The 27,750-nt window shown below is 48.3% G+C and overlaps 1 protein-coding gene across 7 annotated transcripts in view; it reads left to right on the top strand.

Moving 5' to 3' along the window:
* TSPOAP1 (TSPO associated protein 1) overlaps positions 1-27,750 on the top strand; it is a 3,238,928-nt gene that overhangs the window by 467,059 nt on the left and 2,744,119 nt on the right. For all 7 annotated transcript variants that reach the window (XR_013608584.1, XR_013608585.1, XM_078679480.1 and 4 more), the window contains exon 3: positions 290-394. Coding sequence is in view for 5 of the 7 variants with exons in the window: in XM_078679480.1 (XP_078535606.1) it covers positions 290-394 (105 nt within the window). In the remaining 2 variants the exon portion in view is untranslated. The remainder of the gene's footprint in view (positions 1-289; positions 395-27,750) is intronic.

Below are 27,750 nucleotides of genomic sequence, written 5' to 3' on the forward strand. Positions count from 1 at the left end.
CAAAATAAAAATGTGGTGGCCTGTGTGGGGGGCGAAGTCCAGAGCGTGCTTACCTATAACTACAGTTGAGGTCTCCAACATAGATGTGGATGTACTGCTTATAGTGAGTGGTATATGTAATGCATGACATGAACCTGTTATTTCACACGTTCTATTCTTGTGTATGTAAATATACAACTGAACTAAGTTTCTCATGTTTCTTTCTGTTGAATATATCTTATTACTTATCATAGATCTTGTAATAACTGTCTAATGGGACACAAGCCTAACTGTATATTTATCTATCCAGAATGCTGACAACAGCCCCCTGGTAAAGCAAAACGCTGAATTAGTATCTGCTTTGCAAGAGTTGGAGCACCGCTGCATAACTCTACAGGAAGAAAACAGCTTGTTGGTAAGTGTTGTGCTGATAAAATTGTGATAGTTCTGAATTTGATGAGATAAGTGATTACAAAGCATAACAAGTGGCAACATATCCAGTAAGCCGAGTTTTGATATAGGATATACATACACATTAGGAGCCGACATGGAGACCATACATGAGGCACGCATGCCAATATTACAAACACAAATGCAGAAAATATCCAGACGGGCACAAATCCTCGCCCAAACAACACTATGAAGTGAACACGCACACTTCATGTCCAATTTCTAATTGATTGTGTGGTGTATACTACACAAATAAACTGTAAAGAACACATAATTATACATGATCCATCCCTCATCTCCATACGTATCGAAAGCAGGCAATGTTACACGTGAAATAAATTAAGAGTAAGTATTGAAGGTATCCTACTTTGTCTACCTCTCAAAAAATTAAAGAAGGCCGCAAATAAATAAAAAGCACTGCTTTTGGTAGATTTTCCAGAACATAACCATTTTCCTAATTTCAGTTCAACTGAAGTATCTCTGCAATATATACGTTAAAGGTTTGCATCCTCGAAGTATAAGTTGATTACTACCAATTTGTGTAATACTAACTAACGTCTGTTATGCACAGCAAATTGAAGCCATGCTACCATGGCAGCAAGTAAGTAGTTTTTCTTTAAACTACTTCTTGTGGATTTGAAATTTGTGTAGGAGATTTATTTTGCATAAACTAGCAGATCTGAAAGAAAATCTGTTCTTTTGAAGAAATGTAAGTCTGTAGGACCTGTGTATGTAATTACCTCAGGTTATTTGTATTGCCGGACAAACTCTGCAGCTCCAGCACTACTCCTCAATCCACCATTTTGAATTAGTGTCTGGAGCTATTTTCTGCCAAAAGCTGCCATCTAGGCGATGTATTTTATGTCATTCCATCCCAACTTCATCATGACCCCACAGCTGTCCATTTTCGTCATGTGCGGGGGCAGGCCTCTCATCGTGATTCAGATACCGATTTCTTCCCCTCAACTGTTGGAGATATAGCTGCCAAGGTTTAAGATTGTTTGTGTCTGCCATTTTTTATAATTTCAGTGTAATTCAGTGACATTCGTGTAGGAAGGTGGATATCTGACTATGGTTACCTCTAACTTTTTGCCTAGTGTTTTGCTTGTTTTTTGACTTAGTTGGCCTGGGATCCTGCTATTCAGGACCCCAGGCTTCCTGCTCTCTTTGTTAAAATGGACTCCATGTACCTTAGCTACATATCTAATTGGATACTGGGTCACCTTATCAGTCCCTGTACAGTGTACCTTAGGTACCCAGGGCATAGGTGTACCCAGGGCCTACCAGGGGCTGCAGCATGTATTATGCCACCCCTGGCTGGCCATCCAAAACTGACACAACTGGCTGCTAAGACAGCTGGGGCAAGGTGGTGTAATCACCCTTTGCTATAGACATAGTATACCTATATCTAACCCTAAAATGGACACATATATTCCTATCAGTCACTCCTATGGCAGGCCTTATCAATCCTGAAGGCAGAGTGCTTGGAATTATGTGAGATGGTGCTCTGGCATGAGCTGAGCCCGTCTGCAGCTTGCGGAACCAAGTCCTAATAGCTGTTCCATGATAACGCTATACCATATACTCTTAAGTGCATTATAATCCTCGCGGTTAAATGCTAACTTTGGTATAGCATTATCAAAACATGTCGAGTAAGGTGTCATACAAATTGGAATACTACCCCCTCGCCAATTCTGGCGACGGGGGTAGCATTCCACCCTTCTAGAGGGACACGACATGTATGTAACTGAGAACCCCGGTTAAAGTTAACTCGAGCCTTGGCATCACAAAATGGATGCTGCCACCACAGACACAAGTCTGACCTCCTGCTGCTGGGAGTCCTTCCAGCAAGGGAGGCTTGGACAAAGAGTTTCCTGCCTTGGGAGGTGCTAGCACCACCCCAGACAGGATTTTGTGTATTGGGTAGGACAGGCCTGAAAGGAATGAGACATGCCTGGGGCACACAAGGTGTCCTGTGCATACACCGATTCCAACCAGTTGCTGGGGCATCCCTGCCCCAGCTCTGGCGCAAAACCGGACAAAGGATAGGGGGTGTAACCACCCCCCTTCCTGGTCCCACCCAGGGGAGGGACCTAGTCAGTAGTGCAGCCCCCTTTAGGAGAATAAAGGTAGGAGTTGGTCCCATTCCAAATTAGATTAATCCTGAACTGAAACTCTGCAAGAAGAAACTCTGGACTTCGACTTTCTACACAGAAGACTGAAGAAATCTCCCTTGTGGGCAAGGAGTGTCCACCCTGCAACTGCAGGCACCATCAAGCGTCCAGCGGCTTCACTTTCTCGTCTTCCCTCGAGGATCCAGACTTCAGAGCCCGACGAGACCCGGATTCCCAGACCTCTCCGACCTCAACTCACATCTGCAGCACAGCTGAGATCCGTGGGTGCGACGAGACACGTGGGACCGGCCATCTTGAAAGAAACTGCACTCCGCTTCCAGCACGACTCCCGAGGTAAACTCGACCAAGTGCTTTGGGGATTGAGAAGCCCCAACCCCCAGCAGCTCCTGCACCGAAGATCAGCCCTCCAACCTCCACGAGATCTGCGTGGGGCCCTTCTGCTTGCCTGCTGCTCGACGCGTTGTCTGGTCACTTGCCGGCTGGCTAGTGACCTCCTAGACGATGAACTTTGAAAACTACACTGCTGGTCTGGTTGCTCTAGACTGGCCCTTGCTCCCTTCCAAAAGAGGAGCACCCTAGAACCTCCTGGTCCACTAAAGACGCCGTTTCCACTCAACGCGTGGGTTGCCTTTGCCAAGGCCTGTTGACTCCAAATACGGATCCGACACCGCCGACAGCGAGAGCCTGCGTGGGACAGCTCGTGCCTCCATCCTGGTCGTCGAAAACACCTCCTGGTCCACGTGGCTGCCGAGACAAGCGTCCACTCTTCACCTGATCGCGATGACCGCACCTGGTTCCTTCCTGGTTCCACACCGGTCACTGGCTAGTGACTTTGAACACTGTCCCCTCTGCTTTCAGGTCCTCTTCTTCACCGATCCACCCTTGGATCGCACCGGACATCTTCCTCCTGGTCGCCTTGCAGCATCTTTTCTTCCAGGCTCCATAGACTTCAACGCGGAAACCCGACACACTTTGACACCTATGCACCCGCAGCCCGTGGATGAGGTAACGAGAGCATTTCGGTGCTCAAGGGTAGTTTAACTGTCCTAATGTCCAGATCCACAGTTGTTTTAGTCCTAACTAGTCAGGATTGTCCGTACTCACCTTTTACTTGAACTGTACTGTCCATAGACGTTGTTACGCATCTCGCGTGTGAGTTCACACTCTACACACGCGTCCCGTGGGCCTCCTATTACTTACCTAAAGTTAGGATAGCGTAGTCCCAGCGATCCTACAGCCCCTGGACAGCTCCATTCCTTCTATCGATTTCCTTATACCATTTACTTAGTATATGGTTTGTCGTGCCCCTAGGGCACCATTGTAATTTTGTGTAACTTGTCGTATTTTTCTTAAGAGATTGTCTTGTGCTTAACTCATAAAGAGTTCAGATGTGTTTGTTATTAATAAATATACAGTTTATTTTCATAACAACCTGTGTGGTGTCCTTTCATCTGGTACTCAAGGGGTTATATGTGGTAAAAGAGCTGGCTTCACATGCCAAGAGTTTAGCCTAAGACTGCTTTGTCCATGCTACCACTAGGATAGCTGGTCTATAAGGTTCACTTACAACCAATCACCATAAGGGTTGTTTGGACTGATACAAGGTGGTCACTAGAACTAGTGAACATCATATATCAGGCCAACTTCTCACATGGGTGTGCAGCGGTTGGGATTTGAGCTTGCTGTTGTTTTTACCAAATATAATCTTGAGATATCATTTGAAAGATCACATAAGGTACTATAGGTACATATAACAAGCTTAGAAATACTCTGAGTTCTACTGAACCAGCTGTTGTAGTAGAAAGGGCCTAGCACACCCTGACTACAACTCTTAGCAAGGGATCAGTAGGAAAACCCATAGTGTAGGTAGGTGCATCACTTACACCTCACTAGAAAGCATGTCTACCCATGGAGAGACTTCAGAGACTCCCCTAGTGGTTAGTGACCCTCCACAGGTCCTTTCCAGATATGCAGCTCTCAGTTTCCTGGAGATGAGACAATTGTGTACCTCCAGGAAATTGAAACAGGTTTCCAACCCTACCACTCCTGTTCTGTTAGGTCTCTTAGAGACATATGATGCTAGAATGGCTTCTAACACAGGCCCCTCTAATCCAGATGGGAGCATGCCCCCCTTAGAAGGTACACCTGGTGATCCAGATGCTAACCTCCCTGAAACAGAGAATGTAGCTGAGGAGGAAGAGGAAGAGTCCTCTGGGGATGAGGCAGACAAAGGTCGTGTAGTAGTCAGCAGACTCACCAGGGCCAACTTAAGCCTACATGAAGGTGGCACTGGGGGAGCCCCAGGGCCATCCTCAAGCAGGCCTAACCTTGGGAATAGACGAGTTAGATCTCACTCCAGAGGCTCTAACATATCTATTCACACCCATGTCTCTCAGGCATCTTCTCAGAGAGGGATGACATCCCCTCAGAGAAGAGAGCATGAAGCAAAGATGAGAGAAGTGAATCTGAGGATTGAAAGGGAAGAACTTGCCCTTGCCAAAGAGAAACTTGCCTTTGCCAGAGAGCAACAGTTGAGTGGGGTAGTCCCCACTGGTGGCAGCAATATCCCTATGGATAAAGAAAGGGGTTTTGATTATAGAAACCTGAGCAAAATAGTGCCCTCCTATAAGACAGGAGATGATATCCACAAGTGGATAACTGCTCTGGAGAGGGCCTGCAAAGTACAGCAGGTACCCCAGAGTCAGTGGGCAGCTATATTGTGGCTCTCCTTTGAAGGTAAAGGCAGAGATAAGCTCCTCACTGTTAGAGATGAGGATGCTAATGACTACCAGGTCCTGAAAAATGCACTGATTGATGGGTTTGGCTTAACAACTGAACAGTACAGGTTGATGTTCAGAGACACCCAGAAAACTCAGGCTCAGGATTGGACTGATTTTGTAGATTGTGCTACTAAGGCTCTGGAGGGCTGGTTATTGGGTAGTAAAGTTACAGACTATACAGGATTGTATAATTTGATAATGAGAGAGCAAATCTTAAATAACTGTCAAACCCAGCTTTTGCGCCAGCACCTGGTAGACTCTGATCTGACCTCTCCACAAGAATTGGGTAAGAGGGCAGACAAATGGGTCAGAACCAGGATTAGGCCTAAGAATCAGGGTGGTGACCAAAAGCAAGAGACGACCAAGCCTCAAGAGAAAGGTGGGGATAAATCTACAGAGAAGACTTCCCCAGGGCCCCAAAACTCTTAAGAATGGGGGTGGGTCCCAAGACACTTCCTCTACCCAGAAGAAACCTTATTGCCATGCCTGCAAACAGGTAGGCCATTGGAAAACGGACAGCAGTTGCCCAAAGGCCAACAATAAGGAGAACATACCCCCAAGTAATACTCCCAAGCCTCCTGTTGCTACTAGTAGTAATCCTCCCGGTGGTGAGAGTGGGTGGGTTTACTTTGGGAGTTCCTGGGGACTCTGGCCTAACCAGGTCCCCTAACTTAGATACTCTTGTCTGTGAAAATGGCATGGGGTTTGCCAACTTCACTGCTTGTCCCAACACTTTGGACAAGTACAGACAGGAGCCCCTCATCAATGGTCTGAAAGTTGAGGCCTATAGAGACACAGGGGCTAGCATCACCATGGTGACTGAGAATCTAGTCCCCTCAAGGCAACTTATACCTGATGCCACATACCAGGTGACAAACCTTGATGGAGTGAAGAAAAATCATCCCATGGCAGTGGTAAATCTCAGCTGGTGAGGTGTCACTAGCCCAAAGAGAGTGGCAGTGTCAGCAAACTTGCCTGTATATTGTCTACTGGGGAATGATTTGGAAATCTCAGCCTGGGCTGAGGTGAACAAGAAACCCATTCTAAAATGGTACATCTTCCTGAACAGGTTAGGAGGGCTGTGCCAGTCTCAGCCCAATCTCAAATAGATTCCTTCCCTGAAAAGGTTGGCAGGGCTGTGATGGTAACAGCCCATACCCAAACTGAGTCCCTTCCTGAAAAGGTTGGTGGGGCTGTGATGGCCACAGCCCAAACTCAAACTGATTCCTGTGTTGTGAAGCCTGAAACTATGGATCACTCCACACAAACAAAGAGCATTGAGGAGGAAGAGAAATCTCCCTCCCACCAGACATTAGGAAAGGATCAGCCTCCTCAGGGAACTGATCTTACCCCTTGTGAAGGAACTGCCCCAGAGCTAGTCAGGCCCAGCCTGGCAGAGCCCCTGATGTCAGTGGACCCTTCCAAGGTGGGACCCAGTCTGGAGCAGGTAACCTGCCCCTCTCTACCCTGCCTCAGTCAGCCCAGGGCTAAAGAGGTCAAGGAGGCCAGTGAGCCCCAAAGGGCCCCCTGTCCAATAAAACAACCCCATCAGCAGATTAGGGACACCAAAGCTAGCAGCCCTAGCAAGGTGAAAAAATTAGAAACTCCTGAGGGATCCCCCTTAAACTCAGTTAGGGACCTCCCCCAGATGGACTCTGTTGGACACAGCCAAACTTGGGACCTAAGGGCCCCAGACCTGACCTGTCCCTCCAGTAAGCCAAACAGAGGGACCCAGCCTCCTATTTTAGGTAGCCAGAGGTTGACCCTGAGAGCCCAACACAACTCAGTCGTGGAAAGAAAGGCATATATGGTGGATGCTGATTGGAGGAAGTTGAGCCCGACAGTAGTGGATCCTCACTTCAGTACTCCACCTCAGCACCAGCCTTTTACTTTGCCAAAACACACCACAGGTAGAGATTCCCTATGGTGGAGACCCTCAGATACCCTTAGGGTGAGGGATTGCTTAGTGGACCATGAGATAGGGGGTAACCATGCCAGTGCATGCTCCTCCTCATATGGCCACTCAGGCAATATAGGCTTACCTAGTCAAACTTAGCCTTATCTCCTTTCGTTTGGGGGGGGGGGGGGTTATGTAGGAAGGTGGGTATCTGACTATGGTTACCTCCAACTTTTTGCCTAGTGTTTTGCTGGTTTTTTGAATTAGTTGGCCTGGGATCCTGCTATTCAGGACCCCAGGCTTCCTGCTCTCTCTGTTAAAATGGACTCCATGTACCTTAGGTACATATTTAATTGGATACTGGGTCACCTTATCAGTCCCTGTACAGTGTACCTTAGGTACCCAGGGCACAGGTGTACCCAGGGCCTACCAGGGGCTGCAGCTTGTATTATGCCACCCCTGGCTGGCCATCCAAAACTGACACAACTGGCTGCTAAGACAGCTGGGGCAAGGTGGTGTAATCACCCTTTGCTATAGATATAGTATACCTATATCTAACCCTAAAATGGACACATATATTCCTATCAGTCACTCCTATGGCAGGCCTTTTCAATCCTGAAGGCAGAGTTCTTAGAACTATGTGAGATGGTGCTCTGGCATGAGCTGAGCCCGTCTGCAGCTTGCGGAACCAAGTCCTAATAGCTGTTCCATGATAACGCTATACCATATACTCTTAAGTGCATTATAATCCTCGCGGTTAAATGCTAACTTTGGTATAGCATTATCAAAACATGTCGAGTAAGGTGTCATACGAATTGGAATACTACCCCCTCGCCAATTCTGGCGACGGGGGTAGCATTCCACCCTTCTAGAGGGACACGACATGTATGTAACTGAGAACCCCGGTTAAAGTTAACTCGAGCCTTGGCATCACAAAATGGATGCTGCCACCACAGACACAAGTCTGACCTCCTGCTGCTGGGAGTCCATCCAGCAAGGGAGGCTTGGACAAAGGGTTTCCTGCCTTGGGAGGTGCTAGCACCACCCCAGACAGGATTTTGTGTATTGGGTAGGACAGGTCTGAAAGGAATGAGACATGCCCGGGGCACACAAGGTGTCCTGTGCATACACCGGTTCCAACCAGTTGCTGGGGCATCCCTGCCCCAGCTCTGGCGCGAAACCGGACAAAGGATAGGGGGTGTAACCACCCCCCTTCCTGGTCCCACCCAGGGGAGGGACCTAGTCAGTAGTGCAGCCCCCTTTAGGAGAATAAATGTAAATGTAAATATATGTGTCTTGTAAAGCGCACTGCTGCCCTGAGGCGTCGTGGCGCTGTAGATCGCTGGGGAACCCGTCCTGACTATCCCTGTGAGATGGTCCCTACTGGGTATCTCTAAGGTGAAACCAGGCATCCCCGGCGAATGTGGGGGGCCGTTGTAGAGATGAGGCAGGCTAATGCCCAGAGTTGCCGAGTGTGATCCCTGGTTAGAGTAGGCACCGAGGCGAGAATTATCGAGTCCGCTGACCCTGGTCCACGACCCTGCCGCGTCGGGAATTGAACCCTGGTCCCGGGCCGTTCTCTGCTTCCGGGTCTGCGGCCTCTAACCAGTGAGCCACACCACTCCAGAATAAAGGTAGGAGCTGGTCCCATTCCAAATTAGATTAATCCTGAACTGAAACTCTACAAGAAGAAACTCTGGACTTCGACTTTCTACACAGAAGACTGAAGAAATCTCCCTTGTGGGCAAGGAGTATCCACCCTGCAACTGAAGGCACCATCAAGCGTCCAGCGGCTTCACTTTGTCGTCTTCCCTCGAGGATCCAGACTTCAGAGCCCGTCGAGACCCGGATTCCCAGACCTCTCCGACTTCAACTCACATCTGCAGCACAGCTGATATCCGTGGGTGCGACGAGACACGTGGGACCGGCCATCTTGAAAGAAACTGCACTCCGCTTCCAGCACGACTCCCGAGGTAAACTCGACCAAGTGCTTTGGGGATTGAGAAGCCCCAACCCCCAGCAGCTCCTGCACCGAAGATCAGCCCTCCAACCTCCACGAGATCTGCGTGGGGCCCTTCTGCTTGCCTGCTGCTCGACGCGTTGTCTGGTCGCTTGCCGGCTGGCTAGTGGCCTCCTAGACGACGATCCACAATAACTTCACTGCTGGTCTGGTTGCTCCAGACTGGCCCTTCCTCCCTTCCAAAAGAGGAGCACCCTGGACCCTCCTGGTCCACTCCAGACGCCATTTCCACTCACCGCGTGGGTTGCCTTTGCCAAGGCCTGTTGACGCCGAATCCGGATCCAACACCACCGACAGCGAGAGCCTGCGTGGGACAGCTTGTGCCTCCATCCTGGTCGTCGAAGACACCTCCTGGCCCATGTGGCTGCCGAGACAAGCGTCCACTCTTCACCTGATCTTGACACTGCACCTGGTTCCTTCCTGGTTCCACACCGGTCACTGGCTAGTGACTTTGAACACTGTCCCCTCTGCTTTCAGGTCCTCTTCTTCACCGATCCACCCTTGGATCGCACCGGACATCTTCGTCCTGGTCGCCTGCAGCATCTTTTCATCCAGGCTCCATAGACTTCAACGCGGAAACCCGACACACTTTGACACCTATGCACCCGCAGCCCGTGGGTGAGGTAACGAGAGCATTTCGGTGCTCAAGGGTAGTTTAACTGTCCTAGTGTCCAGATCCACAGTCATTTTAGTCCTAACTAATCAGGATTGTCCGTTCTCACCTTTTACTTGAACTGTACTGTCCATAGACGTTGTTATGCATCTCGCTTGTGAGTTCACACTCTGCACACGCGTCCCGTGGGCCTCCTATTACTTACCTAAAGTTAGGATAGCGTAGTCCCAGCAATCCTACAGCCCCTGGACAGCTCCATTCCTTCTATCGATTTCCTTATACCATTTACTTAGTATTTGGTTTGTCGTGCCCCTAGGGCACCATTGTAATTTTGTGCAACTTGTCGTATTTCTCTTAAGAGATTGTCATGTGCTTAGCCCTCTGACCTCATAAAGAGTTCTGAGGTGTTTGTTATTAATAAATATATTGTTTATTTTCATAACAACCTGTGTGGTGTCCTTTCATCTGGTACTCAAGGGGTTATATGTGGTAAAACAGCTGGCTTCACATGCCAAAAGAGTTTAGCCTAAGACTGCTTTGTCCATGCTACCACTAGGATAGCTGGTCTATAAGGTTGACTTACAACCAATCACCATAAGGGTTGTTTGGACTGATACAAGGTGGTCACTAGAACTAGTGAACATCATATATCAGGCCAACTTCTCACAATTTGACGCCTACGAGTGCCACTTTCTCGTGAGCAAAATCAAGCAGAGAAGACGAGAGACACATAAAAATGTCTGAAATGACACCCATTTGAGCAACCGAGAAACTAAGAAGAGCTTAAAACTGCTGCAAAGCACCAGAAATGGAAGGGCACTGTAGGACAAGACTGTACCAAATAGGATCTGAGAGGCCCCAGCGCTTATGACAGACGCCTTTTCACTCTGCGGGATGCAGAAACACAGCTAAGAACTTTCTTTGCTGCCATGATGAAATGTCTCAAACAACCTCTTTTGTGAGATTCCTCAAGTGCATTAGGTGCATGATCTTAACTTCAACAGTGTAAACACGATAACAGTAATTACATAATCCGGGTATGTTCCAAGTGCACCCTGATTCAGCACAGTCTGATCAGGACAATGCACCGAATTGCTGACATTTCCCTCGAGGACCTAGTCTTACTATGCCAGTGCATGAAGCAAAAGTGTACCCATTTGCATACCGCTATGCCCTTTTGGGAGCCTCGCAGCTTATTTTCGTAACAAACATTCATAACTGCCAAGATTTCCGCTTGCCTGTGTGTGACATTTCATGGTTTTTGTGGCTTATGTGTGACATTTTAATGCCTTATGAGTGACATTCGAATTGACACTACACCATGAGTGTAATAAAGCAGGTATGGCTACACAATAAGATAAAGATCACAAATTAGCCACTTTTGTGTAATGTAATGATTTAGAAATTACCATAAAATGCTTTAGAGTGCCAAGTGATCTTGGATAAAAATCCAGAACCGACCAAAGGTGTCAGTCATATAAGGCTCAAAGCCACTTGGTAGTTTTGTCATTGGATTCTCAGTCCCCTATAACTCCCCCCTACAGTAAGGCACATACATGCGCACAGAATTCCAAACATTGCTAAATGTTCTCGTTAGTATTTTCTGAGAATGTATGACCTGCAAACAATAACATCAGCAAAACCATGCTTATGTGATAACTTTAAAAAGCCTAGTGAAATGAACCAAAACTACAATTCCCAGAACGCATACTGTTAAATGAATTCTCAAGGCTGAATCATCCATTCCTCAGTGTGCAATTTATGATTAATAGATTGAAGCCCTGTATAAATGCTACAGTAATCTTTTTGTAAAGTAGACTAGCAATCTTGTTTTTTTTTCTATTCAGTATGTCTGGGGAATCGGACATTCCCACCATTGGTAAATAAACGTTCCCACCCGACCACACCCCTCTAGGGCACAGTGAAGAGCTTAGGGTACCCATTTTAACTAACGCTATACTGGTTTGATATGATATGCCCATGGCTGTGCCTTTTACCACTCTTCATCACTCATGTGACCCACATCGTCTACCCATTTTGCACCTATTTTCCCCAATGTGTCAGGTGTATTGTTTAGTATCTTCCTGTAGGTCAATGAAATAGCCTTCTCCTTTAGATAGTCATCAAGGAGTCTGTCCTCCAAGGGTGAAGAGGCCGGGAGTTCAGTACCCTTTGGACTGCGCTTTGTATTGCTTTGTGAACCTGAAGGTACCAAAAAGTTTCCCTACACCTAGTTCATATTCCCTATGGATGTTGCTGAAGGGGACCATCTTCCCCCTGCCCACAAATCACTCACCTTTGAAAGACCAATCAAGTCTCATTTATTGAATCCTGGACATTTTGCTAAAAGCCCTTAGTCGGTCCGTCTCTAAAAGTGGAGTGACCTGTGTTATCGTGTTTTTCCACCCCAATGCGGTCGTTGCCGTGTGCCATAAAGTGACAGTAGTTGAGATTGGTGTATACTTTGACACATTCTTTCTCCCCCGTAAATTGCTCTCAAATAATTCCCAGGGGTCATAATATGTCTCTCCATCCTGTAGTCTGGTTCTGTTCCTAGCCAGTGTACCCAGTGATTGGTGACAACTAATTGAGATGCCCAATAATAACTTTTAATTGCTGGGAGGGCTATTCCTCCATCATACCACCTTTTCATGAGTTTGGTCAACGCTATGCGAGGGATGCCATTATTCCAAAGAAGTGGGTGTATTTCTGACTCTATTGCTTGGAAATACTTGGCTGGGACAAGATATGGCATGTTTTGTAAGATATAGACAAAGCGCGGAAGTGCTATCATTTGATGTAAAGAAGCTCTACAAGGCAGCGTGAGGGGTAGGGTCTTCCAGTGCTGCACATTGTCTTGTAGTCGACGCAGTGGGGGGGGGGCTAGATTTTTATAGTAAAATACTGTAGGATTTGCAGTGACGTAGATCCCCCAGATACCGAAAGCCATCAGTAACTATCCTAGTTCCACTCCTTCTGGGAAGATTTGAGCCCTCCCGCATAAAATGTATATGAGTGATTAATCCCAGTTGATAGCGTCCCCTGAGTATTTTTGGAAGAGGGTAAAAATGTGTAAGATTCTGTATATTGAGAAATATGGTTTGGCCAAATAGAGCAAAATATCATCGGCATATAGGGAGATTCTGTCCTCCCACTCCGCCATCCAATTTTATCCCCTGATAATGGGTTCCCCTCTAATCCAGATTGCCAGAGGTTCTAAAACCAATGTGAATATTAGTGGAGAAAGTGTACAACCCTGTCTCGTCCCCTTCTGTAGTTTAAAAACTGCTGACCGTCCACCATTCACTGTACCTTGTGTAAGTGGCCCAGAGTAAAGGAGCCGTACCCATGACAAGAATTTTCCTCCAAATTTTTCAAGCGCCGCGAACAGGAAGGGTCATAACAATCATATTAAAATTCCATTGTATCTTCAAGGGACATTATCACTGTCTCTTCTCTAATAGTCCCAGCTCTACCCAAAACATCACTAAGACGCCACAGGTTGAGTTGGGATATTCCTGCCTGGCATAAAGCCGGATTGATCTGGGTGGATCAGTTTGTGAAGCAAGGTGGACAGACGTGTGGCTAGAATTTTGGCTAGAATTTTAACCTATGGATTTAGCAGGGATATAGGCTGATACGAGCCGCAGTGTTCGGGAGGTTTCTCTTTTTTGTATATTACCACAATATTAGCCAGTCTCTGAGTTTCGGGCAAGAGACCCTTTGCCACACTTTCTTCCTACATTTTAACCAGGTACGTGGCGACTGTGGATGCATTTGATTTATAGAGTTCAATTGGAAGACCACTGGGGCCCATTGCTTTCCCGGATTGTAGCACCCCAATCGCCTTGGTCACTTCTTCGTTAAAAAAGGCTTAGTCTAAATCTTCTATATCTGTGCTATCTATGGTAGGAAGTTTGAGGGTGGCCAACCACTCCTGTGCCTCGTTGTAATTTAGAAGCCCCTGTTGGCGTGTAAATCTATTTAAAGTGTTCTGCAAAATCTTCCGCTATGCTTTGCCTGTCTTTTAGTAGAGTCCCATCTCTTGTCTTAATCTCAAACACCCATCTAGTGGTCTTTTCTCGTTAGTCCAACCATAAAAGCAATTTACCCGCCTTATCACCAATTTCATAGAATCGATTTTGAGTACCGCGGTATTGAGCTTTAGCCGCTTCTTCAGCAATATTCTTCCTGCTTCATCTGCAATCTATGTTTAGTATCTGGGGAGTTTGATATTATTAGTTCATGTTCTAGTTGGCTAATTTTTTTTTCTACGTAATGCAGTTTCTTTCTTTTTTCCTTCTTATGTCCAACGATCGCTGAAACTCCTTGCCCTCTTATTACTGTCTCATATGCTTCCCACAACGTTATGGCTGAGTCTACTGACCCAAGCAAAACCAAAGGGGATGATGGGTGGAGTGTTGAACATTGCAAGCACTCACCCCCAGTCAACAGATCTGGGTTTAATCCATCGTCATTCTTTAGCTCACTCCGCCACCCCAGTTCAGACATGGCCATATGCAAATCAGTCTGGCCCTGTACCTCATGGGAACAGACCAGCACGAACTGCCTAGCCATGCCTTCCCTGGACCGGAAACAAGCATCCTGTGACCGGTTTCTGTCTAATCAGCCGTCATCAGCCAGGCTAGCTTGAATCCAGTGGCAAAGTGAGCAAGGGACTCACGTCTGGGCATACCCTGCCACCTTAGGGCGAACAAAGCAAAACCAAGGGGATGATGGATGGAGTGTTGAACATTGCAAGCACTCACCCCCAGTCAACAGATCTGGGTTTAATCCATCATCATTCTTTAGCTCACTCCGCCACCCCAGTTCAGACATGGCCATATGCAAATCAGTCTGACCCTTTGCCTCATGGGAACAGTCCAACCCGAACTGCCAAGCCATGTCTTCCCGGTACCGGAAACAAGCATTATTCCTACTGACCCTTCATTTTCTTTAAAGTAGTTTGCGGTAGCCTCAGTAAGACCCTCCCGTATTGTTGGCACCTTTAAATACCAGGGGTTAAGTGCCCTCTCATATCGCTTGGCAAAGGGATTGCCTCCATAATTTGCTATCACTGGGGAATGGTCGGAGATACCTCTAGGGAGGTGCCCCACAGCACTAAACAAAGGGAGCTGGTCGGCTCTACCAAAGATGTAATCTATACAGGAGAAACTCCCATGTACCCCTGAGTGGAGGGTATTCTAGAGGGTTGAGGGTGTACTGGAGGGTTGAGGGATTATAAGCTCTCAAGACATCCATCAGACCCACTGCTTTCAAAATGTCTTCTAGTGCCTTCTCAGACGTTTCCCTTTGTTTAGGCTTTTTCCTATCCAAGTCCCCGTTGAGGGCTGCATTACAGTTGCCCCCTATCAACAAGTCACCCTCGGGCAGATTAAGTATGTGCGATCCTAATTCGGCCAGGGCTGAGGAGTGCGGTCTTGGTGATATGTAGAGAGACGTAATATTGAGTAACTTGCCTTCCCAGGATCCCGACAGGGTCACAAACCTACCCAGCGTATCATGTCTCATAGTTTGGACTTGAAAGGGGAATGATTTACTGAAGAGAATACCTACCCATCTCGACCTCTTGCTGTATCCAGCATGAGCTACCAGTTTAAAACCCCCTCTATTATGCGCACAATAAGAGTTTCCTTGTATGTGGGTTTCTGATGGATACATCTGCCAGTGGATTCCTCACCTTGTGAATATCCCCCTGTGCCAGCAGCATGTGGACATTTTTTGTAGCTCTCAACGCCGACGAGCACAACATCACAGAAGCCCGGCTTCGCTCGCGACTCCGCTGACGTCACTGGAGCCGTAAGAGAGCCTCGTCGGCGTGATGACGTCAGCTCCCTTTTTTCCGCGTCGTCGACTCTAACGTTTATTCTAGGACTCTCCGTTGTTAGGCTTGATACTTTGTTTTTCTGGCTATATTCCTGTGCTTCTTCTTATTTCCTTTGAAGGATGTCGACGAGGAAGTTCGGGTTCAAGCCTTGCAGGGAGTGCGGAGGACATATGTCCATTACTGATCCACACGAAGACTGTGTTTGGTGCTTATCGTCGGATCACGACGTCGAGGGATGTGTTTGCTGCAGGAAAATGAATCCGGAAGCATTGAAGGAGAGAGAAGCGAAGTTCTTCATGGCGAAGATGAGAAAGGAAAAAAGAGGTAGGAGAAGGTCGAGGTCTCACTCCAGGTCGAGGTCGGGCTCGAAGTCTACGTCGGGGCATACTTCGAGAGCCAAGAAACACAAGAAGAAGAAGAGGCATTCTTCAAGACGCCATTCTGATAAAGAAACGGCTCCGAAGTCGACCTCTCCATCTCGACGACGCCATAAGTACTTTGCTTCTCCTTCTCCATCGAATCCAGCTTCTCCTAAAAAATCGGTTTCGCCCGCAGCCTCTCCACCTCGATCTCCGATGCTGATTCCTTCACTGACTTTTATTCTCCGGCTCCAGAAGAGAGGATTCCTGTGCCGGATGAGCAGGCGACTCCATTGGTTCCACTGTCAGCGCCAGCTAGCCCAAACACGGTAACGCCTGCCTCTGATTCAGTCCCGGGAGCCTAGCCTCCTTTTCCAGGTCCGAGTTAATGCTCCGTCGCATTATCTCAATGCTATGTACGGAGTCTTCAACAGGGCTATGTACCCCTAGGGTGTACCTTCGGGTCCCATGGATCCCTTAGCTTTTATTTTGGGGGTCCCTCAGGCCTATGCCCAGGCCCCTTTCATGCCTTTTCTTCCGGCGGCTCCGTCTTGGCATTTCCCAGCGCAGAGGACATCGACGCCATTTCCATCTTCTCCGGCGCCTTCCATTCGACCTCGTTCGGCGCAGGCGGCGCCGGCGGATCCGTGCACGGTGCCGGCTCCGAATCCGACAGGGTTGGTCTTGGCTCCATCGATGCCGGCACCTAGAATAAGATCTAGGAGAGAAGCCCAGAGGGTTATAGAGGAACAGAGGTATCAGTTGGAGGAAATGGAGGAAGGTGAGGTTCAGGACTCAGATAAATATTTTGCTGAGTTAAGGGAAGCAAGTGGCCTTGATATCTCTCCAGCGTGGGAAGTTTCACCTGCATCTGAAATCAGGAGAAGGATGGGAAGATAAAATCCTACAGGGGCAAAAACAGAGGTCGTCAGCGACGAGGCCATCAGCCCTCCTCCTCCTCTTCCTCTACCTCCCCCCCTCTTAACACAGGAAAGCAGCCCTAGATCCACCGTTCTGGATCATGTTGGTCCTGTGGGGTGTAGGCTTACTCATTTTCTGCAAGATTGGGAATCGGTCTCAATCTTGTGGAGAATGACGGTCTGATCCACCGTTCTGGATCATGTTGGTCCTGTGGGGTGTAGGCTTACTCATTTTCTGCAAGATTGGGAATCGGTCTCAATCTTGTGGAGAATGGGTATGCCCTTCCCTTTCGGGAGTTCCCTCCAAATTACCCTCCTTGCCAAGGTGCTTGCTCGGAGGACCACCTTCTTCTCCTGCAGGAGGAAGTCCTAACACTATTGAAAAAAGGTGCGATAGAGGTGATTCCAGAGCAGGAGAGGGGTCAGGGATGCTACTCCCAGTATTTCCTGATACCCAAGAAGGATGGCAGGTTACGTCCAATCCTGGATCTCAGGATCTTGAACCTTTTTCTGAAGCAAGAAAAGTTCAAGATGCTCACCCTTGCGCAGGTTCTTCAAGTGCTGCAGCAAGAGGTCTGGATGGTGTCGATCGACTTGCAGGACGCGTATTTTCATATCCCGATCCTGAAGTCTCACAGGAAGTATCTTCATTTTAAGGTGGGGTCGCATCATTATTAGGATGTGGTCTCCTATCAAACAGTGATCAAAAAGGCAGCAGAACTTTTGGATCTTCAGCTTCCCACTACTGAGTTTAAGTCGAACATTTCAACAGAAGTTTTTCATTCACCTTCTTCTGTAATTGAACCTCTACTGCCATTCAATGAGGCAGTCACCGACCCTGTGATGGAAGTCTGGCACACGCCTTTTTCAGCTCCTGCAGTCTCCAAAACCATTGCACGGAGATACAGGGTGGCTCCAGGGGATCCTGGCTTTTTATCTTCCCATCCTTCTCCTGAAAGCTTAGTTGTTCAGGCTGCCTTTTCAAAAAGATCTTCAGGTGCATTTCCACAAGTTCCGGCGGACAGAGAGTCCTAGAAACTTGACCAATCTGCCAAGATGGCATTCTCCTCTGCAAGCATGGCCCTGAAGTCAACTAATGCCACCTGTCTTATGGGTAGATATATCCATGCTTTAATGGATTCTGCTAACCAGCTTGCACCTAAGTTCAGGCGGCTGCACGTCAGGAGATACAAAGTGGACTAGACACTGCTGACTCTGTCGCCAGAGTCATGGGATCTTCTGTGGCTACTAGGAGTGCATGGCTGAAGTCCTCAGAGTTCTCTGCAGATGTTCAGACTACGCTTTTAGACCTTCCGTTTGACGGTTCAGAACTTTTTGGGGAAAAAGGCGGATGCTGCTTTAGAGAGATTTAAAGACAGCAAGGCAACAGCCAAATCTCTTGGTCTTCAAGCTCAAACTAGAGGCTCGTCGTTCAAGAGATACAGAGGATTTGGGAGGTCGTCCTTTCGGACATGTAGGCAACCTCAACAGCAGCAACAAAACACCTTGTACAAATCCTACAGGGGCAAAAACAGAGGTCGTCAGCGACGAGGCCATCAGCCCTCCTCCTCCTCTTCCTCTACCTCCCCCCCTCTTAACACAGGAAAGCAGCCCTAGATCCACCGTTCTGGATCATGTTGGTCCTGTGGGGTGTAGGCTTACTCATTTTCTGCAAGATTGGGAATCGGTCTCAATCTTGTGGAGAATGGGTATGCCCTTCCCTTTCGGGAGTTCCCTCCAAATTACCCTCCTTGCCAAGGTGCTTGCTCGGAGGACCACCTTCTTCTCCTGCAGGAGGAAGTCCTAACACTATTGAAAAAAGGTGCGATAGAGGTGATTCCAGAGCAGGAGAGGGGTCAGGGATGCTACTCCCAGTATTTCCTGATACCCAAGAAGGATGGCAGGTTACGTCCAATCCTGGATCTCAGGATCTTGAACCTTTTTCTGAAGCAAGAAAAGTTCAAGATGCTCACCCTTGCGCAGGTTCTTCAAGTGCTGCAGCAAGAGGTCTGGATGGTGTCGATCGACTTGCAGGACGCGTATTTTCATATCCCGATCCTGAAGTCTCACAGGAAGTATCTTCATTTTAAGGTGGGGTCGCATCATTATTAGTTTGCGGTTCTCCCGTTTGGACTTACTACTGCATCTCGAGTCTTCACCAAGATGATGGCAGTGGTAGCAGCCCTGAAGGTTCTTCGCCTGCTCGGTCTGTTTGCTTCCTGCATTCTGTTGGTCAACCATGCACGCTGGCACATGAGGGCACTCCAGTGGTGTCTCCGCAGGCAGTGGTATCAACACAACGGAGATCTCAGGGAGTCAATCAGGATCTCCAGAGAAGCTGCAGGGGATCTGCCTTGGTGGAGCATGGAGGGCAAACTGTCTCAAGGAAAGCCCTTCCATCTTCCTCCATCGGTGGCCACAGTTATAACGGATGCATCCACTTTAGGGTGGGGTGCTCCTCTGGAGGACCTGAAGATCAAGGGTCTTTGGTCTCCAGAGGAAAGGTTGCTTCACATCAACCTTCTAGAGTTGCGGGCGATACGTTTGGCGCTCAAGGCCTTCCTCCCTTCCCCTCGCGGTCAGTCGTTTCAAGTCCTGACGGACAATACTACTGCGATGTGGTATGTAAACAAGCAGGGAGGAGTGGGGTCGCATTGTCTCTGCAGAGAGGCTCTGCGTCTCTCGTCCTGGGTTCAGGACCATCAGATTTGTCTGATGTCAAATCATCTGGCCGGAATTCTGAACGTACGTGCGGACAGTCTGTCGGCAGTTCTCTGCCGACCATGAGTGGAGGCTTCATCCGGAGGTGGTTCGGCACGTCTTTCGCACGTGGGGAACTCCTCCGGTGGACCTGTTTGCCACTCAGGAGAATGCTCACTGCCCGTCATTCTGCAGTCTCCAGTATCCGATGCAGGGAGATGTGGAGGACGCGTATCAGTTGAGTTGGGACTTACAACTCCTTTACGCGTTTCCTCCCATACCCTTGATTCCTTGGGTTCTGAGGAAGGTTCGCCAAGACACGGCCCAAGTCATATTGATCGCTCCGGATTGGCCAAAAAGGGTGTTTTACACAGATCTTCTCCACCTCCAGAGCTTGCACCTTCATGCCTGGATATTGAACAGGGCAATCTGAATTATTTCTGTCTCCCTCCTGACGTGGTGGATGTGATTCTTTCGGTCAGGCGGCACTCCTCCAAGTCTATTTATTCGTATAGGTGGGCCAAATTTGTCTCATGGTGTGGAGAGAAGTCTATTACCCTTTAAGGGCTCGTTTATCCAAAATCTTTCAGTTTGCTCTTTATTTAGCCCAGCAGGGTTTTGCCGTCGCTACTGGGAAGGGCTATTTGTCGGCTTTGTCGGCGTTCCTTTGTTTGCCGGATCAGCTGTCCTTGTTTAAATCGCCTATTGTGTTACGATCCATTAAGGGCCTTACCAACAAATTTCCGCCCACTCCATTTATTGTGCCTCAATGGGACTTAAATCTTGTCTTAACCTACTTGATGGGTTCTCCTTTTGAGCCCTTGCACAAGTATCCCTTGAGACTGTTGTCTTTTAAAACAGTATTTCTTGTTGCCATTACCTCGGCAAGGAGGGTAAGTGAGCTTCAAGCTCTGAGTTTGAAACCCCCGTTTTTGACTATTCATGCTGATAGAATGGTACTCAGGACCAGGGTTGCTTTTCTTCTTAAGGTGTTAACTCCCTTCTATCTGGGGCAGTCCATTACCCTTCCTACCTTCTATCCTCCCCCTCACCCTTCCAAGGTCGAGGAGCTTCTTCACCGTCTGGACCCTAAGAGGGAGGTGAGTTTTTACCTCGATAAGATTAAAGACTATCATGTGGATGACCAGCTCTTTGTGGGCTTTGCTGGCTGCAGGAAAGGCAGAACGGTGCACAAGCGCACCCTTTCAAGATGGATTATCTTGTACATCAAGATCTGTTAATATTTGGCCGATAAGGAACATCCAGAGGGTATAAGAGCTCACTCTACTAGAGCAAAGTCTTCTACATCTGCTTTGTCTAGAGGTGTTCCTGTAGAGGACATTTGTAGAGCGGCAACTTGGGCCTCCCTCCACACCTTCGCGAAGCATTACTGCTTAGATTCCGAGGTGAGGAGGGATAGTCACTTTGCGCATTCTGTCCTACAGGACTTTTTGGTATAGAAGGGTGGACACCCTCCTCCGGGAGTGGGGACTGCTGTGGGACTCTATTCACAAGGTGAGGAATCCACTGGCAGATGTATCCATCAGAAGAACAAGTTACTTACCTCCGGTAAAGCTTTTTCTGGTGGATACAGTATCTGCCTGTGGATTCCTCACTGGCCCACCCGCCTCCCCGTTGTCCACCCTTGTATACCTACAATGTTGATATTGTTTAATTGTACTTTCAATGGAAGTGTTTTTCTGAATTGTTTTTACACTGTGTGTATTGTTTCAAATCCTGTGTACTATGTATACTGTACATATTGGTTTCGGTCCGTCCGTGTGCCTCGAAGGCACGGAAAAAAAGGGCGGAACTGACGTCATCACGCCGACAAGGCTCTCCTATGGCGCCAGTGACGTCAGCGGAGTCGCGAGCAAAGCCGGGCTTCTGTGACGTCGTCCTCGTTGGTGTGGAGTGCTACAAAAAAATTCCGAATGCTGCTGGTGCAGGGGGATATTCACAGGGTGAGGAATCCACAGGCAGATACTGTATCCCCCAAAAAAAGCGTTACCGAAGGTAAGTAACTTGTTCGTCTTGTAACAACACCATGTCTTGGGCCTGTTGCTTCAAATATTGCGAAACTATTCCTCGTTTAATTCTGTCCCCCAACCCATTTACATTCCACAAAAGTATTCTAAATTGTCCGACTGGTGGAGCTACCTTAGAGTCGTCATGCATTGTGTCATTGTTGATAGTGCCAGGGCCAATTGCGGCCAATGTGTATATATTTCCATAACTTCATCCCCCTCCAATGAATGCCCAATGACGTCGCGGTCAATCTTCTAAACACTCGTGATATTATTATTATTATTATTATTTTAAACAAGGCTTTATTGTTCCAACACAAGAAACACGGGTCCTGTAGCCTACATCCACAGGGTGTCCGGCTGCCGTATTAGGATAATAAGCAAAAAACACATGTAAAGTTGCAATTCAATACACAGCAAGTCGCCTACAACCCTAGCGGGCCGGCCGCGTCAATCAGTTATCTAGAATCACACTGATGTAACGTATAGTATACAAATATGAACTGAAGGCAAGTCTACGTTTGCACTTTGTTGTCACAAATAAAAAGAAAAAGCAGTTAGTCCGTGAATATTGCGCACTCAGGCATGGCAATGCAAGGCAGTGTATAAAACAGGACTCTCCAAGAAAGGACACACGAAAAAACATTCGTCAGGCATAGGGCAATAAGGCAGTCACGTATTACAAGAGCACATCAAACAACACTAGCAATATCACCTCATACAATCGGGTTTGCAAATACATATCAGGGGATGACGTGCTTCATGCACAGCGCTGCGGAGCGATGAGCTAAGAGTGTGGTCATCAGGGTGACGAAAAACCCCAAGCAGGCATTACGAGGTTTGATCCACCGGATCTCCCTCCTCAGCGTCATTCGCTCTCGCTAAAAGATAATATGTCAGAGGTGACCAAATGTCTCGGGGCCTAGAGGAGCTGGGCAGCAATTCAGCATAGTTGGAGAGCTGTTCCTGGCAATAAATCATATAGTCCAGCCATTCCTTAAACTTGGGCGCCCTCCCTCTACCCCAGCGGCAGGCCACCCTTCTTTTTGCCATCAATAAAGCTAAAGCTATGCACTTACGGGATGCCGGTGGCCCGGGTTTGACATAGCCAAGCAGGGCCATCAGTGGTGTGCTATCTAGATGTACGTCAGTCATCTGGTGCAGGGCAGCAAAGACCTGTTCCCAGAAGGTCCGGACTGTCGGGCAGCCCCAAGCTAAGTGCAACATGTCCGCGTTTGACGCATGGCACCTATCGCAGGCATCTGAGTCTCGCAGCTGATATCGGTGCAGTTTGGCCGGTGTGTAATACAACCTGTGAAGGTATTTGTAATGAATAACGCGCAGTTGACTACTAGCAGATATGCGCTCAGTCTGTAAGCAACAAAACTCCCATTGGTCGTCAGTGATTTCAATTTCCAGCTCCTCTCCCCACCGCGCTCGGGACTGCGGGGGTGGTTCATCCCGCTGCTCATGAGTAGTGCGATACAATAAGGAGACCAGTTTCGTCGGAGTTTCGCGTTGTAGGAGTAGATGGAAGGGTGCAAGCGTAGGGGGTTCCGCTGGGAAGTCAGTGTGTAGCCCTCGGATCCCATGTTTGAGCCGCATGTATAAAAAGCTGTCCAGTGGCGTGCGGTCCAGATTTTGAAAGATGCTGTCCGATGTGCGAAATTGGCCATTTTCGTACAGATCGCCCCAGGTAGCAAGAGTCACCCTCTCTTTAAGCTTATGAAAAACCGTCTCCTGCAGAAGTGGCATTGCAGGGTGGTAGACCAAAGGTAAAAGCGGGGAGTAAAGCGTATCTGCCCCCAAGAGATTCTCAATGCGTCGCCATGCAGTAATCGTGACATTCACAGTGTTCTGCGTGCGTTCACGAGTCTGTAAGCTAGCAAACAGCACACCTTCTATTGGGATCGGATGTGCAAGCCAATGTTCGGCTGCTAATTGTGGCATTAAATTGAGGGGGACGTACCCAAAAATACAGGTAGTGGGCTTGGGCGCTAATATAGGACAATTCTAGGTCCGGGATGCCAAAGCCGCCCGTGGCATAAGGCCTGGTAAGAATCGCCCACTGGAGATGACCCTGCCTCCCCCCCCCCACACCAATCTGATCAGCTCAGTTTTTAATAATTTGAAAAAATGTCGTCCTGGGTGGTACGGGATATTTAAAAAAAGGTAGAGCAGCTGCGGGAGTATGACCATTTTAATCAAAGACGCTCGCCCAGCTAAGGAGAGAGGGAGCTTTATCCAACGAGATACATTGTCGGCAATTCGGGTTAGAGCCACCCTATAGTTAAACCTTATGAGTTCCTCTTTATCTCGTGTGATGCCAATCTCCAAATAGCGAAATTCATCATTGCACCATTCCAGTGGGTAATCTAGTGGAAAGCGCTGTACCGAGTCTGTTAGAGGAAAAAGCAGGATTTTCCCCAGTTAATTGGGCTCTGGAAATACCACCGAAAACGACAAATTCACAGAGGAGCACATTGAGATTAGCACAAGGATCACGGACGTACAGAGTAATATCATCGGCATACATTGATATCAGAATCTGCCACAGGTTACAACTCAATGCCATGTCGTTATGCCGCTGTCTCATTCGTGCTGCCAGCGGTGCAGTGACCAATGCGAATAGAAGGGGAGACAGAGGGCAGCCATGCCGGGTACCTCGAGTAATCGGAAATGACGCGGACATGTGCCCATTAACAAGCACCTTGGCGCCCGGCTGGCAATACAAGAGTCTGATCCAGGAAATAAAAAGTGGGGAAAGCCCACCCGTTGCATAATGCCAAATATGTAATCCCATTCGACGGAGTCGAAGGCTTTGGTGGCGTCAAGAAAGACCGCCGCCAAAGGAAGATCAGGGGAAACGGTATCCATGACAGTGAAAAGAGTGCGCAAATTAAGGGAGGTAGACCTCCCCGGGACAAACCCAGACTGGTCCGGTAATACCAAGTGGTCTAGCAGCAAACTCAGCCTATTGGCAATAAGTTTTGCCAACATTTTGGCATCACAATTAAGCAAGGAAAGGGGACGATAAGAGCCACATAGGTGAGGCGGTTTTTCAGGTTTCAAAAGGGAGACGATGAGTGCTTCTCTCATGGACGGCGGAAGGATACCAACGTCCAAAGATTCCTCAAAGACTTTGCGCAGGATAGGTGCCATTAGGTCTATATAGGTTTTGTAAAATTCAATCGGGAAGCCATCCAGCCCGGTGGCCTCACACGATTGCATGCCCATGATGGCCTCGCGGACCTCGTCCAGTTCGAATGGTGCACATAGAAATTCGCGGTGCACATCGCTCAGCCATCCTAAGGCTACATCGTCTAAATAGGAATCCAAATCAATATCGCGTTGGCCAATGCTCGTGTATAAGGTAGCATAATGGCTGCCAAACTCATCTAAGATGCTGGCGGTATCCCAGCATCTCTTACCGTCTAAGTTTTCCAATTCTATAATGTAGCTGGAGTGTCGTGGTCGCCTAATCGTGTCTGCTAGCGCTTTGACGGGGCGTTCCCCCTCTCCATACCTTCGCGCCACCCAGTGCTTTCCCCGAAAGCGCGTCTACCTGCGCGCGTCTGCCATGTATTTAGTCAATGTCGCTCTAAACTTGCTCTGGATGTCGTGTTAAACGCGCTTCAAGCGTTTGGAGGTCACGCTCTAATCTACAGAGTGAATCAGTGATGCTCTTTAAGACTCCCGCCCCCATAGATATGCAAACTCCTCTAATGGTGACCTTGAATGCCTCCCAAATGGTTTCTACGCTCTGCACAGACCCTTTATTCTTTTTAAAAAACTCTTTGATCTCGTCTTCCGTTCCGTTCGGAACACCTCATCTAGCAGCATGCGTGTGTTCAGTCTCCACATGCAGCGCGGGGGCCCAAAAGTCGCTGAGGAGAGCGTGAGCATGACAGGTGCATGGTCAGAATATGTTCTGGCTAAATGTTGCACCGCGCTAACCACAGGCCAAGTCCGCGAGATAGAAGCCAGTAATCCAGTCGCGCCCAAGAAGCAGCATGAGCAGTAAAATGTGTGCCCTCGCGCCGGTGCGGGTGGACATGTTGCCAAGCATCCAACAAACAATTATCAGAAATAATGCCATATAGCGTCGCGGCAGCTTTAGTGCGATGGTGCAGTGCAGGGTTAGATCTATCCGCATCAGGAGCATAAGTGACGTTGAAATCCCACCCCAGATAACATAAGTCGAGCCAATCTCATTCAGCTTTTCCCACAAGGAGGAGAAAAATTCGGGGGAATCTGTGTGGGGCCATAGCAGCACACTAGGGTCACCGAGTCAAGCCCCAGCCACCCCCAAGTAAGGCAAAACCCCCCCTGATCATCACTGGAGGAGCCAGCTGCAGAAAAAGGCACGTTGATCTTAACAAGTATGGCGGTTCCCATAGCATAGGTGGAGTAAGACGAAAAGACCCTGTGCATTGACCATCGGGGAGCAAAAACAGGGGCCCACAGGGGATTGAGATGGGTGTCTTGCAGCATCGCTACATGAATGTGATGGCGATCTAGGTAAACTATAATCTGCCTCATCTTCCGCGGATCCCCCAGGTCTCTGATATTCCACGTGATAACATTTAACGGCGTCCCCTCATGAGTCATCCTGTATGTGAGTGAATAAATGGAACATGCCCAGCCAGGTAAAAGTGCAATGTACGCATTCAAAATGAGACCTACTATGTGCAACGTCAACAGTAGCAATCCACCCATACAGTGCAGTCTTACAGACAATAAGTACACAGTGCAGTACAACAAACTTTTCTTTACAACACCCACTCTGACCAACCCTCCCCCTCACCCCCCCACCCACTGAAGCATCCCAAACATGCCAGTACCATGCACCCTCCTTCCTGTCCCCACCCTTCCCCCACCCACCCCCCCAACAGAAAAACCAACAATATCATAGGTCTCACTAAACTCTTGTAGTGGACCAAAGTGGGGTAAAGCCCTCTGGGGGCCATTCTAGGTGGCGACAAAACCGCACCCCAGCCTTACAGTCCAACAGCCAAAGCTGCCGAACATGCAGACCGGGATGCCCGGCGATGAAATATGTGGCACAAACCAGATGGTCACAGACACACACGCACACTGTTGTGATGTTACTTAGGCAAGTATGTTGCTCGTGATAAGACCTGTGACCTGGGTAAGTAAAATACATTATGTCAAAGAAATTCTGTATTTGAGGTGGCCATGAAGGCGGCCGCCTCCACCTACACACTTCAGGATGAAATTTACGTCAACTCAATCAGATTTGGGTATTTCAGCACTCACATTATATAGCAGGGTAATCCCTGAACAGAGCCCCCCCCCCCGATTCAGAGTCGAAACCAACGTAGCACAGTACTCTTACTGCGGATCCATGTCCACTTCGTCCATCGGGGAGTGCTGGGTTTCTACCGCAGCAGCGCCGTTCCTGGCCAATCTTTTCAGATGTTTCAAAAATTCCTCTACTTGCTGTGGCTTCGTAAAGAATCGCTGCTTCCCTTGATGTGTAACTCGCAGTCTCGTCGGGTACAAAAGTGCATAGTCAATCTGTGCTTTGCGTAATATGTTCTTCACATCCAAAAACTTCCGACGTTCCTCCTGTACCATGGGAGTAAAATCAGGATAGATGGAGAATGTGACTCCATCATAGGACAACACTCGCTACGTGCAGCTCGCAAGGCCACGTCTCGGTCTCTATAGTTTAAGAGTGGGAAGGCCTCCGTGCCTATCGCTGCCAGGAGCATCTTCTCCACATAGTCCTCCATGCGCCCAGTGTTGGTGGACTCTGGAATGCCAATAAGGAGGATGTTGTTGCGCCGACTGCGCACTTCCAAATCTTCGTTCTTCGCCGCAATAACGCGGAGCAGGTTATCCATGTGAGCTAATTGGGACGTGTGAGTAGTGGAGACATCTTCCGAATCAGAGATACGCCTTTCCGCCTCTTTAAGACGCTCATCATGCCAATCGAGCTTGTGGGCGATGGCGTCCATCCGTGACGACATTCTGTCCACTTTGTCTACAATGGTGG

This window comes from Lissotriton helveticus, chromosome 3_1 (assembly GCF_964261635.1).
Source record: "Lissotriton helveticus chromosome 3_1, aLisHel1.1, whole genome shotgun sequence".
Taxonomy (NCBI): domain Eukaryota; kingdom Metazoa; phylum Chordata; class Amphibia; order Caudata; family Salamandridae; genus Lissotriton; species Lissotriton helveticus.